At 34.0% G+C, this 20,290-nt stretch overlaps 2 protein-coding genes across 2 annotated transcripts; one reads left to right on the plus strand and one right to left on the minus strand.

Annotated features, from left to right (window-relative positions):
- The first annotated feature begins 87 nt into the window (after positions 1-87).
- LOC107359719 (vascular endothelial growth factor receptor 1-like) lies at positions 88-3,424 on the plus strand. The gene is made up of 2 exons (XM_089269869.1): positions 88-2,609; positions 2,670-3,424. The coding sequence occupies exons 1-2, from the start codon at positions 165-167 to the stop codon at positions 3,399-3,401; spliced, it is 3,177 nt and encodes a 1,058-aa protein (XP_089125995.1). The 5' UTR covers positions 88-164; the 3' UTR covers positions 3,402-3,424.
- A 1,902-nt stretch (positions 3,425-5,326) lies between these two features.
- On the minus strand, positions 5,327-8,879 carry LOC112538613 (vascular endothelial growth factor receptor 1-like). The gene is made up of 2 exons (XM_025160368.2): positions 6,048-8,879; positions 5,327-5,980 (listed from the first exon to the last, which is right to left on the minus strand). Exons 1-2 carry the CDS (start codon positions 8,877-8,879, stop codon positions 5,369-5,371), a joined length of 3,444 nt encoding a protein of 1,147 aa, XP_025016136.2. The 3' UTR covers positions 5,327-5,368.
- Positions 8,880-20,290: the final 11,411 nt, after the last annotated feature.

Raw genomic sequence — 20,290 nt, forward strand, 5'->3', positions numbered from 1 at the left:
TTTGGGTAATACACTTGTTCATTGATAAAACCGTGAATGCTGATTATAAAAAACCATTGGTTAATGTGGATTACAAATCATGGACTACGAGTGGATCTAGAATCAAATCTAATCAAATCGTTCAACCAGGTATGCTCTTATAATATTATGAAACTAATAAGTGAATGATTGAAAGATTTAATCCTTTAGATTCCATTTATTCTGTGACTTCCCTTCAAAGATACGTTCGCAATGCTATAGCATCCAAATTGAGTTGCGTAGCGATTCTCGGTGATTATGTTAACGTGACTTGTCCTGGAAAACTATTGAATGAGACAAAAATTGTTCCTTTTGATGAAAATGAAGGTATATTCAGCGATAATCGTATTTTTGACCAAGAATCCAGAATATTAATCACGATGGAATGGAGTTATTTCTCAGTAGAATTGGAAATCGAAAAATATCGATTTGTAAGTAAAATTGGTGAAAACTTTGAAACAGAAGTCAAAATAATAGTAAAACCAAAGGGATTTCCCACTCAATATATTCATTTCAATTGGTACAAGGATGGACTAGATAAAACTCTGGTTGAATCTAAAGATGTTACATCAATGGCTAAACCTGATAACGTAAGAATATTTACAAGAATAGAAAACAATCGAACAAAACTAATGATAAATAACTTGACATCAATTGATTCTGGGATTTATACTCTTGTTGGCAAGACTCCCGGTAAATCCAGTAAAATATCATTTAAATTACAAGTTGATGGAAAACCTCATGTCGAAATTGAAAGTACAAACATATATTTTCATCCCAATTCTTCATATAAAATCACTTGTTTTTCAGTATCAAGTCCACTTGCGAATTTATATTGGACTTTTTATCGTTGTAAACCATTTGAATGTTACAATTTCCTTCGAAATAAATCAACAGATTCTTTGGTTGATCATTATGATGAAGGATTAAATGGCGAGTCAAGTGAAATTGCGAAAAGGCAGACATTGGATAAATTCGAAAATCCATTTAAAATTAAATCGACATTGAGGATTGACAAAGCAACGACAAGTGGAGTTTATCGTTGTAACTCCAAGAATAGATTCGGTTCCAAGCATGTCGATACTTATTTTATTGTAACATCAGCATTCAATGGGTTTAACCTCAAAGTTTCCCCTCAAAGTGAATTCATTGTCCATGATAACATTGAATTGACTTGTGAAGCCTCGAAATTCAAATACAACAAACTGGATTGGTACTTTAAAACGCGAGAAGAACTTTTGAATGTAAAACGACTAGAAAACTCAACTAAAATGACCATCATTGACTCTACCGATGAACTGGAGTCAACATTAAAAAGCACTCTTCTTATAACAGACATTGTTTATAAACTATCTGGCATTTATTACTGTAATGCAACAATAAATCATTTACAAGAAGTCGATAATTGCAGTGAATCGTCAATCAGCCCCGAATACTCGACAAAACAAATCAAAATAACTGCTCAGTCTAGTGTTAAGCCTAGTATAATAGATACCAATATGAAAGGTCAAGTGATAAATGTTTTACCAAACGCTATTCACGAGTTTTATTGTGCAGCTCAAGGTAAACCAAAACCTAAAGTTGAATGGTTCAAGAATGGGACGCTTTTAAGGCCAACAAGAAGATTTGTTTTTCATTCGACTAACAATAAGCAACGATTGATCATCAATGGACTGATAGAGAATGATTTGGGTGAATACAAATGCATAGCGTCTGTTCGTGGTGATAATGTGTCTGCCGTTGCCTACTTATCATTTTCAAAAGAATCCAATAAAAGCTTGATTAGTTTACTAATTATAACTTCACTCATTTTCGCCTTAGCATTGTGTGTCACTGCTTGCATCGTCGTCAAGTATTGCAAGGCGAAGCATCTTCAGTATTTAACTTCCAATCTTTTGAGTCCAATAACTTCCATGAATTCGTTCAATCCTGATCTTCCTTTAGATGAACAAGTTGACTTGTTATCTTATGATTCTGCTTGGGAGTTTTCACCTGATCGACTGAAAATAATCCAAACTCTTGGTGAAGGTGCTTTTGGTCGAGTTGTTCTGGCTCAAGCAATTGGTCTTGGCCAAACTGATTCAACACAACTCGTTGCAGTTAAAATGCTGAAACCAAATGCGGACTTTTTACAAATCAAAGCATTAATTTCTGAACTCAAAATACTCATTCACATGGGTCATCATCTGAATATTGTCAATTGCCTTGGTGCAGTAACTAAAAACAGGACTCATGATCAGTTAATGGTTATTGTTGAATACTGTAAATTTGGCAACTTAAGAAACTTTCTAAGAGAACGAAGAAAAATTTTCATCGACCAAATCGATCTTTATGACCAGAATGATGACAACTTTTCAAAGCCAAATAAGCACGATAGTTACGTTGAACCTCATAGTCTGAATGGGAATAGTTGCTCTACCATCAATAACGATTCTGGTAATTGTAGTAACTCTAATGACGAACGCCGAGCTTTCATTAAAGAAAGCAAACTCGATCTAGATTCCAACGATAATGAACAGTTAGCAACATGTAATTTAATTGCAATTGCTTTTCAAGTAGCCAGAGGAATGGAATATTTACAACAGAAAAAAGTAATTTCTTTAATTATTGTTTTTTTTTAATTATTAATACAATTGTTTTTGTTAACACAGTTGATTCATCGTGACTTAGCTGCTCGAAATGTTCTTGTGGCCGATAAAGGAGTCGTTAAAATATGTGACTTTGGTTTGGCGAAAGACATTCAGAAGGATTACAATTACATCAAGAAGGTCGACACTCCATTGCCCATAAAATGGATGGCCATTGAGTCAATTGGTGATCGACTCTACACAACTCAATCTGATGTCTGGTCATTTGGGGTTCTACTTTGGGAAATATTCACTTTGGGCAGATCACCTTATCCAGGTTTACCTGCTGATCAACACTTCTATCTCAAGTTGGTTAAAGGATATCGAATGGAGAGACCAGACAAATGTCCACAAATCATTTATAAGATAATGACAGATTGTTGGCTATCCATTCCAATTGAACGACCCAATTTTAGACAGTTGGTCAATAGATTGGGTGAACTGATCGACGAATCCATCCGTGATTATTATATTGAACTGGACACTACTTATAAGAATAATGAAGCTCTTAAACTTGGCAAAGATAATACTCATGAACATAGTTATCTAACGATGGGCTCATCGTCCAACTTAAAATTAAAAAATGAATATAAATACAACAGTTACATGACTATGGGCGAATCTTCAGGTAATAAAAAGACTGTAGATGTGAAGTCTTCGCATGATAATCCATTCCCACATTACGATGCTATCAAAATTAGAAAAGAAAATATAAATCCAATGGAAGTTGTACCGATGATTCATTTTGATGACTGAATAAACACCGAAAATTATCTTCTCATTATTATTATCTTCTTAAAATAATATATCAATTTAATACTAATACTATAACCCGATTATTTTATTGAAGAGCATCAATAACAATCTGAAATATTGAATAAGGTTTAACAGGGATTCTAATTTAAATTTAAATTCTGATTGGGCATAAATTAGTTGAAGAATTTAAGTCCATGCGCCAAAGTTCAGGCTAAGCTAAGTATCGGTTTTTGATTTATCAGTTTTAAAAAACTCAATATTTTCTTGTTATATTTCGAAAAAATTTGAAAAATGTTAATTAATTAATAAATAAAAAAATTTGACAATATTTATTTTTGAATATTTTGTTACAGCGAACTGCAGTCTGAAAACACAAGATATCGGATACAAGCAGATGATAAGAATTGCCATGAGTTGAAGTCGAAATGATTATTATTATAATAATAATTTGGACCATTACAACTAATAGTTTACTCTCAGGGATCATAGCAATAACACGAGTTTCAATAAAATGGACAATTGTGTTTATACATGTTTTGTATTCTTTAATACTTTCAATGATGGAAACTATTATTCATCAGAATATTTGCTTTAAAATAACAACAATGAGCTTAATCTGTACAAGGACCTCCGCACTTCCAACATGGATTACAATCTTTCTTGGATCTGCATCTGAAAGGTCCATAACGATGTGATCGACCGCGAGTAGTGTAACACCATTCCTTGTTATTGGGCTTCTTTCCTTGACTTGAGCATCGAGACCAACAGAATCCTTTGTAGCAACCAAATTGATGACTTTTGACACAACTTTTGTTCTTATAAGTGTTCATTCTGTCACCAAAAGTTGGTCCTTCATCGAAATCATTTTGAGCTGAAACTTGATAAAAGCTCAACAAAACAAGGCTCATTAAGCAGAAACAAATAAGACTTAATACTTTCATTTTGATATCAATAGGCACAGTAAAAATCTGAATCTTGATCGATCATTTTTATACAAAATAATAGCATTTACTCAATGATGCAATATCCTTTCCATAGAACTCCTTTGGGAGCCAATCAAGCGCTGATCTTCATGAAAGGATATCCTCGTCATCAGTGATTTCGTTATCATCAGAGATTTAAAGCTTTCTGTAAGGTAAAAGTCCTCACAGATCTGTTAATCATTTCATCAAAACGTATCTGGGATTAAAACACGAGATCACTCGATAAGAAACACGTTTTTAAATTTGATAACAGATCTAACTGCCAATAGCTTTTGTCACTTCCAGTAACTTTGCAACCAATATAGAAATGTTATCAGTGCAAACATGTTGAAACAGGAAAAGATTTTACGTTGAGAAACAGAAGACTCATTAAGATATTCGCCCGGAAACAAGTAATCGTATTTCTTGCTTTGATTTTGTTCTTTGGCATCAATTTGGTTCAACATTTAAACTTCGCAAACTTAATAAAGCTAGACACAAATTTTCACATTTCCAATTTTCATTCAATTGCGTATAGCGATGATTGCTCCACTATGGACTGTAAATTTAATTAAGTTAGCGTCTAAATACACTTCTTGTCAAAATTTTAAGGCCAGTTAAATTTTTCTTGCTAGTTTTTTTAAAAAAACTGAAAAACATGAAAAATTGGGGTATTTTTTATTGTAACGTTTGGTTGATTTAAAAATAATACTTTGCTGTATTATTGCAAGTTTAGTTGCCGAGGTATTATACAAACATCTAAAAATGAAGCGAACATTGAATTGTTATAGACACCATCAATCCAATACGCCACTAACGCTCCGATTTCGGTAAGCGTTTCTTTAGTTCCTTAAATTGCAGATACGCATAGATAAATATCTTGTGCAACTTTTTATTCATGATCTATATATTATATGTATGGAATTATAATAGTTATATCAGTGTTTTTATCAAAATTAAATCTGCGTCATTATTGTTCTTTTATTAGTCATTAGGGTTATTATTCTATGTATTATAATAATAGTTTTCAGGTCTATTTATTCGTTCCGCGAGATTCATTACTTCATAGCCTTGAATGGATCTCATCATTGGAACATATCTCGTCGGATCAGCATCATTTTCAGAAGTTAGTATTTTATTGACTTCGTCATAAAGACTATTGAGAACTGAATAATAATTAACAATCGTTTCATCCATCATTTTGCTCAGTTTATCAACCAATTGTCCAAAATCAGGTCTTTCAATTGGTTCTGATTTCCAACAATCTGACATAATATAATAAATATTCAAAGGACATTTATCCGGCCGATCCATTCGATAGCCATGAAGTAATTGTGCATATAATTTTTGATCAAAATCAATTCCTGGATAAGGAGTTGTACCCAAAGAAAAGATCTCCCAAAGTAAAATACCGAAGGACCAAACATCTGATTTTGATGTAAATATTTGATCGCCAATTGATTCAATTGCCATCCATTTAATTGGTAATCGAGTTGAGCTTTTAGTTGTGTAATTATATTCATGTTGAATGTCTCTGGCTAGACCGAAGTCACATATTTTGACAATCTTCTGTTCAGCAACAAGAATATTTCGAGCCGCTAAGTCTCTATGAATTAACTGCAAATTACAAAAGAAATGTTAAGCGATGTTGCATTTTGTAAAATGCGTGTAAATAGTTACTTACTTTTTTCTGTTGAAGATAATTCATTCCTTTGGCCACTTGAAAAGCAAAGGCAACTAAATCACTTGTACTAATAGATTTACTTTCCTCGGTTCTTTTATTGTCCATCACATTTTCATATCTATTATGAGAATCCATTTGATCCGCATTTTTATTCGAAATATCGACATAAGATGAACTCGAAGGCAAGTCTTCTCCAAACAAGTGACCTGATTCCATGTCATAAACATGTTTTCTGCTTATTTCCTTGTCGATTTGACCAGTTGATGGATCAATTTGATCAACAAAAAACTCTCTTTGTCTCAATAAATAGTCTCTCAGATTACCATTTGAACAATATTCAACTATAATCATCAACTTGCCTCTGTCAATGTGCTTAGTAACTGCTCCAAGACAATTGACAATATTCAAGTGACGACCCAAATGAATTAAAATTTTGAGTTCATCAATCAATGCTTTCTTCTGTGAATTATCTGCGTTCGCTTTCAACATTTTAACGGCAACTAATTTGGTGAATTGGTTATCGGTTTGAGTTTGACGTGTCTTGGTTGGCAAACCAATTGCCTGAGCAAGTACAACTTGACCAAAAGCGCCTTCACCAAGAATATTCAGCATCTTAAGTCTATTAGCTGGAAACTCCCATCGATCATCATAAGATAATAGAGCGACTTGTTCATTCAAAGGCAATTCTGAGTTGAAAGTGTAATCTGATGATGAATTGAATAGATTGGAAGTGAAGAATGCTATTTGTTTCTGACGATTGATTCTGATCAATAAATTAACGGTTATAACAATCAAAACAAGTATTAAAATGACAAAAAATACAACAACTGCTATTGTAGTATTTGATAGATAGGCACCATTATCGATAATATTTGGTTCAATTTCTAATGTCTTGTTTCGATAAATTGTTCCACCACGATTGAATACTTTACATTGATATAAACCAGAAGCGTTTTGATCAACCTTATGAAACACTAAAAGTTGCTTGTCATATGATAATTCAATATTAAGCAGTTTTTTATTGGCTAAAGGTCGACCATTTATGAACCATTCAACAGTTGGCTTGGGTCTTCCTGAACTATAACAGTATAACTTGTAAGTTGCTGATGGGTTGATCTTGATTGAGTCTCCATTCAAATTTGTTTCATTTATGATGCATGCAATTACAGGTTTAACCGTTATTTTTATTTCTTTCATTTTCATTGTATGAGTGGAATTACTTCTATCTCTATTTGTAGCTATACAGTAATAAGTTGAACTGAATTTAACATTCAATAATAGGAGTCTTGTCTCACGAGCGTGTTGAAATCCATTACTATATGTTATTGACAGCGGCGATATCTGTACATGAGGCGTGCTCAACAATTTAACTGGATATGATCCAGATGACTTTATCAGCCATTCTAAATGTGTATAAGCAGAGAGTGTTGCTTGACATGTCAATAAAACATCATCACCTTCAACAGCTTCATCAGAATTTGATTTGAGAAGAAAATCTTCACTCCCTTCAGTTGTCACAATAAAACGCTTATCGACATAATTTGATCCATTTAAATTTGAAGCGAGACATCGATAAATTCCACTAGCTTCTGATTTTGTGATTCTAATAATTGATGTTACTGAGTGCATTTCTCCATTGGGTTTACATTTTGTAGTTTTTGTCTGACTCGACATTACATTATTGACAGATTTATTGTTGTGTTGATCATCGAGAGGTTCAATCTTGATTGCTGAATTATTATGCATGAAATTTTTAGAAAAGTACCAACTGATGATTGATTCTCGGTTTGACAATATTGAACATGTAAGTTTGTGTGATTCATGTGAAGAAAATAATTCTTGTGCTTCAATAATATTCAGTTTAGGAGGTCCGTCAATTCCAACGATAAATGATATATTCGTTGTCATATCGACTGAATCACCAACCAGAGTATAAATTCCCATATCATCTGATTTTATGTTCTTAATATTTAAAGTTACATGACTCATTTGACTATCAAAATTCGCCTCATACTTATTCAGATCTTTTGTATAATTAATACTGATATTATTTCCATGACTCACTGTCATATTTAGCAGTCGATGAGAATCTTTATGCCATGATAAAACAGCATGTGAAACATGAGGAATCACTTTAATGTTAACAATCAGCTCAATGTCGTCATTTTCATGGCCACACAAAGCTGATCCATTTTCAGGTGTTGAAAAGCTAATGAATACTTTATCGTAAACAGTGATGTAAGTACGAGCAGAATACAGTTGGTTGAAGAAGAAAACGTTGAAAGAATAATACCCTTCGTCCTCCATTCTCGCTTCATACACATGGATTTGATTTGCATATTCAATGATTCGATTTGCACGATGTTCTGATCTTGAACCAAGTTCTGGAAAATTCCACGCCCAACTTGCTCCAAAGATGGATAAAGTTTCAATTGCAATATCACAATCTAAAGAAAATGATTCGCCAACACGAAAAATATTGTTAGTCTCCAATTCAGTTGCCGATGAAGTGCTTACAATGATTCCAAGATTAATGGAAATAGAAGTCTTCAAGTGAATGGCAATTTCCATTTCGCTTATTGGTCCATGAGTCTTGCAAAGGAAATTATTATTGTCTTCTAGTGTTATTATCTTTGTGATTTGCTCGGCAAAGAATCCTATGGTTGGATCGAATGTTATGTTTGGAAATTTTTTTGTGTCAACTTCAGTAATGTTTTCAAAATCAGCACCAGGGCTGTGTTTACGTAAAATGACATTTGATGTTGAATTAGATGTTAGACATGGAATAGTCGTAGATTGAGAACGGTCAAATAATACAAACAAAACAGCCATGTACGGATATCTCAAATAATCAGGGGCTGGTTTATTGATTGAAGTAAAAGAATTGAATTAATTTCTATTCTGTTGTGATGTTTGGATCATAATACAGAGCATTTATTTAATAAAGTTAAAACTCTCACTCCACAAATGCTAGAGAGTTGGAACGTGTACTCAACTTAAGATTAATCGATTTTACTTTCTATTTGATTTCTATTCGACATTTGAAAGTCATTCTCTGAAAGTGGTCTCTCTTCACTGTTTACATGATACAAAAAGATGACCTTTATTATTGATGAGCTACACGAGTTTATCCGCAATTAACAGTCCTGACTGGAAAATATCTAAACACTAACGATACTCGATTTCATCTATTATAATATTTGCAACAAAGTTGAAAAGCATTCAAAAAATGACTTCAAAATATCATTTGGAGGTTAAATAAACGGATGAATTTGAATAATCATCAAACAAAAGTCATATGGTAATTCAATTTGAAAGTCAATTGTTAAGTTTCAACATTCAAATTATTTGTAATGAAAAATTCGTGAAAATTTCAATTTTGATTAGCTGTATATGAGGAGAAAGATCAGCATTCACAATTTTAGCTAGCTCTAAATTATCTGAGGTCAAAACATTTTGAAATTCAAGTAGATATTAACTCGAGTTTTGATGCTGCCGATAAAATATCACTTTGGATGTTGTTGTGTTGTTATCGAGTTGTAAAACATGTGAAGGATTATTTTTGACAAATGGACTTACAATTAATAAAGAAATAAAGTGATCTCGATATATAAGGGAAATCATTGTAGAAACAAGTATAATTCCCAGTCATTAGAGAAATTGAATGATCGATGATTAACTCTGAAAAACATGGTGGGCCATTTGTTTGGTTTTCGTGTGATTCACAGCTTGCGATTATTCTTGATTTTTTCTTGCTAAATGACAAAAAATAATTAAATTCATTATTAACTAGTGTCAAAAGTTTTGCTTACTGTTCTGCAAAATTGTCGCCAATAAGTGTAATTGTGAAATACGTCCATTTTATGGGTAAAGCTCCAGAACACTTTAAGTGAATTTTACTTCCTTCTGGTACATCAGTGTAATTATTTCCATAAAGCGATTGTTTCCACGAATTTTCACTAAGATATGATGGTTCAATAACACTGATTTTGAGTTGATTTTTTTTCATAACAGATTGATAATGCTCAGTATCTAGTTGAAAGTAAATGAGTTTGTTTATAAAAGTTGGATCTTCAAGAAGTACAATTTAAAGTGCTATAAGGCAGATGCATCGTATCATGTTATTGTACCGATTTCAAAGTTTAGCTGTAGCGCTGGATCAGCACCTTTGACTGACCATTAAACTTACCATTAATGAAGAGATAAATCGAATGAGCTGATTTGATCACATTTTTGTAATAACACGTATAGAAACCAGTTTGTTCATGAGATGCATTACCAAAAATAAATTCACTACATGATTCACCTTCTTGGCCAGGTGAACAATTTCCATTAATTTGAAAGAGTCTTTGAGATGAGCTATTCTGATGAAAATGATCACATTTTTGTTAAGTCAGTTATCTAATGCATACTGGTAACATTAAATAGCTTACTTTTTGATTTTCTGGCGATTTCCATTCTACAAGTTGTATACCTTTGCAAAGTAAATGAATCTTATTTCCTTTGAGTATATTGAAAGAGTTTATTCTTGAATGAAAGGTTTTCCATGAGTCAAATTTGTTGGGTAGAAAAATTGGTCTTCTTTCAACTGTTCAGAACTTGTTTTTCATTCCTCATTAGTTCTTAAAAGCTTTTCATTCATTTCTATTCCTTTCAGAATCTCTAATTGTTTTAACTTTAAATTCATTTTCATACTTAAACTTAATTATTGTACACCGTATTGCTTTAGCAATCTAACTTATGCTTATTCTGACTTCTTCATTTGTTTACTCTTCAGTCACACTTCGTGCATATTTTTGGTTGAGCTCTTGTAAGCTTTTAATTCCTCAAATCTGACCACAACATGGTTGAAAATCTGGTCAACTTAAGAGTGAAATTTGAGACTCAAAATTGTGCACAAAAAGAAAGAGTTGTCAAATTGTCTTTCTTTTCATTAGCTTGAAAACGCTAATCCTTTTGCCTTAGCAAAGGCTAGTATTACCAATAAGGCAAAAAGTTTGTCTCATGACAATACTGATAAGGGTATCCTAGACACCTAAAAAGTGGCGTCATAGCCTTAACAGTGTTAAAATTGGTTTTTGCACAAAACCCAAAAAGTCGACAAATGAAGACAGAGATTTTTAATTTCTTACAAAATTTTCCCACCAATTTAATTTCTTTGTTTAACCTTTTGCATAAATACAAGATATCTTTAGATATTTCATTAACTGTTAATCTTTGCTCAACGCAAACCAGTTCATCTTAAAATTTCATTACTGTTCAACTTTCTATTGTTCAGCTCTTTGAAGCTTTCCTTAATTCTTACCAATAAAGTTACAGTATCTCAATACTCAAGTATTTCACCCTCTCCTAATTTCCTAAACAAAATTCAGTTCAACTCTATTCGAGTTCTAAGTGTTTTACTTGTGTTCAACATACACAATCTTAAGTCTTCGCGACCCAAGGGTTTCAGTCCCAAATAATTGTGTATCATAGCTTTAGCTATATTATTTATCTCTTTGAGATCTCAACTAGTAGTGCAAGTGTTGTATCAGAATTGGTTTCAAGACTTGGATGAGAATCCATGATGCGACCTCAAAACTTGTAGTGAAAGCAAGTTGTGCAATCTTTTAAGTCAGGCCTCTTACCCGATTGTAAATTCCTTTCACTTGGCGACCACGGCAGGATTCCCGTCCGTGTCCCAACCTGTTCTGCTCGTCATTTGCATGACCAATACCTTATGGTATTTCCAAATTTCCAGTTCCTCAATTACGATAAGTAAAAAACTCTTAACCTTCAAAAGTTACTTTTAACCTTCAAACGCTTTTTAAAGCTTCCTGTTGAACTCTTTTCCCTATTTCCAATTATACCTTTGAGTATTTCTCGTTCAACTCTTCAACTAAATTGTACCTACAATTGTTCAAACTTAAAACAAAACCACGCCATCAGAGCATTTCCCGTTGAACTCTATTCCCTTTATCACTCTGTGATTTCCTATTGCCTTGTGCTTATCGACTCAATTGAAGTCAATTACGTTCAACTCCTTTCATCATTACAAACAATTAACAAATTCAACAAATTCAACAAATTCAACAAATTCAACAAATTCAATTTCATCACTCTGTGATCTTTTCTTATCCCGTGTTCCTGACAATTCCAAAGTCATCTTTTAATTCAATTTCAATATTCAATTCAAACTAAACATTTAAAACCAATTCAATATTCAATTCAAAATTCAACCAATTTTAAAACTCAAACAATTTTAAATTCATCACTTGTGTGATCTTAATTCAACTATAACCCCATCACTTCTGTGATCTTCATTCATTTACATCCGAGCTAAAAACTTTCTTTTGCTATCAACCTTAACAACTTATAACAATGCAACTTCGATCCGGTCTCCACTTCAACGCTCCAGAAGGTGTAGTTGTCGTCAGAATGTTAACACCCGACCAAGCTGTTAATCATCTCGCTGAATGGCAAGTGCAAATTCCTGCTGCTCCTTTCGCTATTAAACGCTTCTACGAATGTCTTCGAACGCATCTCATGATATATGGCGATACTCTCGAAGATAACGAGATTGGTGAGTTACCTATTGAATCAGTCCTAGGTCTCGAAATCCCCACGTGGATAATCGAATGCCGTCAAAATGGTTTAACCGAACCAGAAATTCAAACAATTATCAGAACCTTAGGTCGAGATACTGAAACTATTTTCAGATCTGCTGCAAACGAAATCTATGCACTTCCTATTGCTCTTGGTTCAATTCGACGATTCATAGCTGTTCTCAATCAGCATGGAGTTCAAATTCCTGTTGCACCCCCTCCTCCTCCTTCAATCGCTTCTCCTCCTATTCCTCCTCCTGTTAATATTCATAACCAAGGTATTGATCCTAATTCTCTTGTTGCGTCTTTATCAGTCTTAAAACCAGACCCTCAAGTTATTGAATTCGTAAAAGGTGAAGATATGATTGAATTTATTAATAAGACTAAAGGTAGATTAGCCCAGGAAAATGTCGACGATTCAACTCGTTATAGATGTTTTCGTAAATCATTAGCTCACGAAATTCTAGCAATAGCAGAATCTGAAATTGGTGAAACTATCACTGATTACCATGAATATGTAAATGCCCTTCTTAATGCTATCAAAACTCCAGTTCAACAATATTCAGCCGCTTTTCAATTAAAGCAATTAAGATACAATCTATCCGAACACCCTTCTACATTCATTCAAAAACTTAAAAAAGCCTTCACTAAAGCTGTCGGTACCCATACTCCTGAAATTTTCCTCCATGAGTTAATGTCCCATATTCCTCATTTCCTTACTTCAGAGATTTACACTCTTGGTTATAATGGCAACCTAGACCAAATTACCACTTATCTTATCCGTAAACATTTTGAATATACTCAACAACAACAATCCAATAAATCCCGATCCGATAAAAATGATAAAACCAATTACCAACCCAAAGTTTCCACTGTTTCCCAACTATTAAAGAAACCTGATTCCCGAAATCAATCAAAACCTTATCAATCCAAATCCCATAGTCATACTTCCCAGCATAACACTCATATTGTTTGCAACTATTGTAAGAAACCTGGACATACAATTAACCAATGTCGAACCAGACCACAAAATAATCGTCCATATAATTCAAACAGAAATTCAAATCCTTCCACTTCAAACCCAAATCCAAATTCAAATCAAGCGTCCTCTTCCTCTCAACCCCTTGCTATTACCAACACTCCAGCTAATTCATCCAACTTAGCAATTGGATCAAATCCTTTACCTCCTGAACCAACTCAAGATGGTTTAAGAAATCCTGGATTTTCATACGCTCTAACATCCACTCAAAGTCAAAACATTCCAATGTTAACTCATCTTGGTGAATCTCAACTCACCCATATGCCTACTGCTATTTTCAAACTTTGTCGTCCTGATAAGCAAATTGTCCGCGAAGGTAAAGTTTTACTGGATACAGGATCCGCTGTTTCTGCTCTCGATACTTCAGTTGCTGAAGAATTAGGCGCTCACATCATCCCGTATACCCGATCCCTTAAAGGTATTGCTGCTCAAACCTACGTTCCATCTCATGGTATTGCGTATGCAGTTGTTAAGCATCCTAAAATGGCAGATTCCCGAGTCTTCCGACTTCAAATAGTTAACAACTTTGAACCCAAATGCTTAATTGGTAATGCATTCTTGCACTTATATTATATGCAACTCAAGTCTGATGGTAATGATTACATCACAACCTGTTCAGAATATCTTGATTCTACTCCGCTTGATCCGACTTTCTACTTCCGCTTCTGCACTCCTGAAGAAACTCAGCAAATCTTTGATTCAACTATGCATCCTACTGGTAATGATTCAGATTCATATATTCTCGATACACGAGCAAAACGACAAAACAATCCTGTTTCAATTCCTATTGGTAATTCAACTGCTGTAATTGCTAAATGTGATCTTCATTCTCCACAGGAAATTATTGAATTACAAAGAAACGAACGTCCTTTTAAAACCAAAATTTACGATAAAATAGATGAAAACCTTCCCGAGCACCTTAAACACCAGTTAGCCGATTTAATAGATTCATTTCAAGATACCTTTGCCAAATCAAAAAATGATTTAGGTCTTGTCCCTTCCTCTGTATGCCCTATCTCTATCGATCTTGATGGTCAAGTCCCTGAAACACTTCCTTACAATTGTCCCATTCACCGTCGAAATGAATTCAAGAAAATCATTGATGAAATGATCGCTAATGATATTATTGAAGAAAGCAATGCACCTGGTGGTTCTCCCGCTATCCTTGTTCCTAAACCTGATAAAAGTTTTCGAATGGTCATCGACTACAGAAAACTCAATCGATTGACTAGAGTTCCAAGACATCCAATGCCTCGCATTGATGATTGCCTCGAAGTCGTTCGAAATGGCAAATATTTTAATATCTTTGATCTCGCTCAAGGATATCATCAAATTGAACTTCCTCCTGAGGAAAGAATCAAAACTGTTTTTGTCACTCCTGATGGCAAATATCATTATAAAAGATTGCCAATGGGTTTAGCCTCAGCTCCATTCATTTTCCAAAAACTAATGAATAAAGTCCTCGAAGGACTCATCTATCAAAAATGCATTGGTTACTTCGACGATGTTCCAGTTGTTGGTAAAGATTTTCAAGATCTATTGTCTAACACTGAAATGGTACTTCAACGCCTACGAGATTACAATTTAAAAGTAAAACTTGAAAAGTGTCAACTTGGTTACACTGAAATTTTACTTTTAGGTCATCTCGTTTCAGGACAAGGAATCCGTCCAGACCCCAAAAAGGTCGAAGCCCTTAAAAATCTCCCTTACCCTCGCAATGTCCGCGAACTTCAATCCATACTTGGCTGTTATAATTACTTCTCCCGTTATATCCCTAATTATTCCACTCTTGCTGCTCCACTTTATCGTTTAATTTCAAAGGAAAAAAGATTTCGTATTATGCCAGAAGACAAGAAAGCCCTTGATACACTTAAAAGTTCCCTCATTTCAACTACTTTATTGGTTCATTATGATCCCAAACTTAGAAGAAAAATTGCTGCTGATGCTTCCGATCATGCAGTTGGAGGTATCTTACAACAAGAAGATCCAAATTCATCATCTTATAACCCTAATACTCCAATCGAAGAAGTTAAAGATTGGCTTCCACTTTCCTTTTATTCTCAAAAATTACAAAAACATCAAAAACATTATTCAGTTTCAGAGAAAGAACTTCTCGCTATATTCGTTGGAATCAACAAGTTTAATCATTTTCTAGAAGGAGAACAATTCCTGATAGAAACAGATCATCATGCACTCTGTCAACTTACCAAAGTTAATTTCAAGAACTCAAGATTACAAAGATGGTCAATTATGCTCTCAACTTACGACTTTAAAGTTGTTTATAAACAAGGATCAACTCATCCTCCTGATTGTTTCTCAAGATATCAATCAGCCTGGTCTCATAGAAAAATCATAGACCCCGAAGAAGAATTCCTTGATAGGATTTACCTAATTGATTATCTCTTTGACCCTTTTGAAAATCGTTTATACGATATCGGTGTTAATCAAATCTGTGCTCCTGAATCTAATCACTTGAATGATTTTTCCCTTCCTCCATCTCTGTGCTACTCAACTTCAACTGAAGTTGATCAAATCAAAAACTCTGTGAAACCCTCAAAGTCTGAATTCTCAATCTGGAAAGAAAAAGTTAGAGAAAGTCAAACCAACAATCCCAACATCCAAAACATCATCAAGCTTTATAAAGCTAATGATTCTGTAACGCTTAAACGTTATATTATAAAAGATGGTTTATTATACCGAAAAGATGTTAACACTCCTTTTGGTTCAAGATTGGTTATTGACTCGAAACTCCTAAAAGATCTCTTTTCCTACGAGCACGAATCTCCTCTTGGTGGACACTTCGGTCCCGAAAAGACATACTTTCAAATCGCTCGACGATTCTGGTGTCAATATCTTTACGATTTCGTAAAGCAGTTGTGTGATAGTTGTCAAATTTGTCAAATTTCCAAACCCACTAATGTTATCTACGTAGACCCCTCAGCTAAACCTATTCCCAATGAAATCTTTGAAAGATTAGAATTAGATGTTCAAGGTCCTATCGTAGTAAATCAGGTAAAAAAGTACATCATTGTTTTAGTAGACATCCTTTCCCGCTATGTATTTGCAAAGCTAACTACTAACCAAACTGCTCAAACCGTTATTTCCCTACTAACTTCATTGTTTCAAACTTTTGGATTTCCGAAAGTTATACAAACAGATCAAGGTACAAACTTCACTTCTGAAGCTGTACATCAATTTTTAAAGGAAAATGGCATAAAGCATGAGAAAAGTAATCCTTATCACCCTCAATCCCAAGGAATTGTGGAACGATGTAATCGAACCATAGCCGAAAGATTAAGGTCATATGTATTGCAAAATGGTACTAAAAATCTGAAAAATGCATTAGAAGCTTCTGTTTTCGCTATTAACACTTCGATCCATAAGATTACCCGATTTTCCCCATACTTTTTAGTATTTGGTAGACACCCTAGAAAGCCTATTGATAACTTGCTCGAAATTCCTGATACATTCTCATTTGATGTTAATCAAGCCAGAAAACTTGCTTACGCTCGTTTACACTCACAACAAATCTATCAAATTAATAGGACTAAAGCCCTCCATCAATCTTCTCCTTATCGAGAAGGTGATTTCGTTTTTGTTAAAAATGAATCTTTAGATCCCTCAATTAGTAAGAAACTTCGTGAGAAATACCATGGTCCATACTTGGTTTGTGGTATTCAGAAAGGCTCATTGCTTTTATTAGAGCTCGAAGACTTAGGTCTTTTCAGTTGTAATGTAAGTAATACAAAACTCTATCGAGGAGAGTTATCAGAAAAAATGAAAAAGCTTAAAACTCAATACTTTAACCCAGATACATTCTTAGAAAATGAAAATTTTGATATTCCAGATTCCCCTTCATTCATTGATTCAGCCAGTAATAATGATCACTTAAGTGATATAACAGATTTACCCTCAACAGATTCAGCAAGTGATTTAAATGATCAAACTAATTCAGTTTCAAATGAAACTTCAAATGAACAAAATTCAGATTTAAACGAATCCATTGATTTCCCTATTCCCTCTGATTCCTCAATTAATAACCAAACTCATTCAATTCCTTCTCCGCCATTAATAATAACTAAAAAGCCTTCCAATTTAAACCAATTTCTAAAAATTAACTTTGAAAATCCCTTAAATAATCATTCCTTTAAGAATCTAACTAATACTGATAACAATGATGGCTTTAACCATATTCAAAATTCAATTCAAAATGAATTGCAAAAAGAGAATCAAAATTTGAGTCAAAATGAATTAACAAATTCAGCTCAGAATCAAGTTCAAACTAATGCTATTCCTGAAGGAATCTTAGATCAAAACCTTAACAATCTAAATTCAACATCTTCATTGATTCCTCCCAATTCTGAATATATTCAAAATCACTTTGATGATATAATTGAGAAAAAACCCAGAAAGAAATATGTTACCGCTGATCGTGCTATTTCTCAGCAGAATCCTAATTTAGTTAAAGAAAAAAGATTAACCAGAAATCAAGCCAAATTAGCTCAAAATTTGACTTCTAACACTTTTGTGCTTTTCTATTGTTATCTTAGTGAAGATTTACCAGAGATAAGAAAAATTGAAAATAACAGATTGTCAACGCTTGTTAAAGCTTATGCTTTTTCAACCAATAGCGTTAAGTCTAATCCACAAGGGGAAAGCAAAATTAAGAGTGAAAGTACGAGTGAGTTTAACCCCTTTTCTCCCTCATTAGAAACAAAGAAAAAAGTTTCCCTCCAAAACCGTTGGTTAACAATTAACCGCAAAGCACTAATTGCTCCCTCGCTCCATTTGCTTTTCACACCACTTAACCCCAGACACTTCACATTGTCCTTTCTTGTGGAACAGTTACAAAAATTGTCTTCAAATTTTCTCAACTCTCAAGAGTTCTCTTCTTATCATTTATCTGATTTTCATTTCAATTTCAATTTTCAATTTCATTTAAATTCTCATTTTAATTTCAATTCAAAGTTTACTCAATTTTCCAATTATTCAAACTTTCTATTTAACTCTTTAGAGTTTTCAGTTAATTCATTTGATTTCTTAAATCTTGTGATTTTTCAAAGTTTCCCTCAAAATTTTTCCCTTCTGAATTCAATTCCCTCAGTTTTTACTTCTAAGTCAGTTACAATTCAATCACTTCCACGCTTAAAAATGCCAAACATTCAACCCAACAAGCAAATTGTTAAGAATCGAATCCTTCGATCAACCCTCATCGAACGTATTCTTCCAAGTGGTGAACTTGAAAGAGTTCCAACTCCACCTCGACAAATCCAGTCGCCTTCACCTTCACCTCAACACCCATCAAACCCTGACTCTCATCTTGTGCCTTCTCTCGAAACCGACGATCCAACTGTCGTAATTATGGTCCCTAAACCATCTGAAAGTGTTCAAAGTGATCCTCGTGATGCTAACCCTCGAGTTAGTCAAGGTGCTGTAAGAACCGTTCGTGTTCATTGTGGTGTTCCGCATCCTTCTGCTTCAACATCCTCATCATTCAAAGCTTCAATGCTTCCTCCACCACCTCCTAAGAACGTAAAGTTCACAAAAGGAAACTTTAACTTTGAGAACCTCGTCGAGTCTGAAAGTGAAACTGATGATGAGACTCAAGCCATCCGTACTGCTCAACGAATCTCAGCATTGCCTAAGAACTCTGGTGCTTCAAATTCATCTGCTTCGAACTTAAATGTTCAACCTTCAACGTCCAACTCTGTTGCAATTCGACCTGGTACTTCTGGTAATACTGGTAAAAGACCCTCAAATGATTCATATCCTGAGTATAAAAGACTGTACTTGGCTCCACCGATCCAACTTCGCAAACGTTTCCCAATTCTTATGGAACAACTTCCAGAGTTAAGTAGACTAATTAAAACCCCATTAAGACTCAACGGCAATCCTATTTATCGTCCCCTTCCATCATCCGTCATTCCTTCTGTTCATTGGGACAATCCCATCTCTGAAATTAAAACTTTTAATGATTCAAATTCCTCTCAATCCTCTCAAAGTTCCCAATCAAATTCAAACAATGCTACTCAGCCTCCTAATAAACCCAAATATCCAAATCATCCAATCGATCTCCATCCAAAACTTTACATTCATCCCGACAAGAAATTCCCTGAGAAATATCTAAAACCATCAGAATACAATTTCAAGAAAGGAGAATATCCCGCTCCATTACCTACAGCTCCACTTCCCGATTACCTTACAAATGAGCGCTTCTTTGAAGTTAAAAATGTAGTTCAGGCTAAGGCTAAAGCCTTTTCAGATTTAAAAGCTAAATTTGAGCTCATGATTCGTGAGAAAATTTACCTTAATTTATATGATGATGATAAAATCAAAACTATGCCTCTAAAGCCTATTCCTCATGGTATAACCAAAGCACAGGTCAAGAATATTGATCTCAATAATATCGAAAAGAGCATCCGATGCTACTTTTGTGAACAGATATCGGTAGATCCAAAAGAATGCCGATCTTGCAAACACTGGTATTGCACTTTATGTATTGAATGGCTGCGAGATTTAGTTTCGACTTTAAATCTATTCCCTCTTTACCATCCTCATCAATTCCTATGTCTCTTACCTGAATGCGTTCAACACTTTGCATTCAAAGACGACTATCCATT

The sequence above is a fragment of the Tetranychus urticae genome, chromosome 3 (assembly GCF_039701765.1).
Source record: "Tetranychus urticae isolate SD_2017Ah chromosome 3, NJAU_TeUrti_SD_1.0, whole genome shotgun sequence".
Taxonomy (NCBI): domain Eukaryota; kingdom Metazoa; phylum Arthropoda; class Arachnida; order Trombidiformes; family Tetranychidae; genus Tetranychus; species Tetranychus urticae.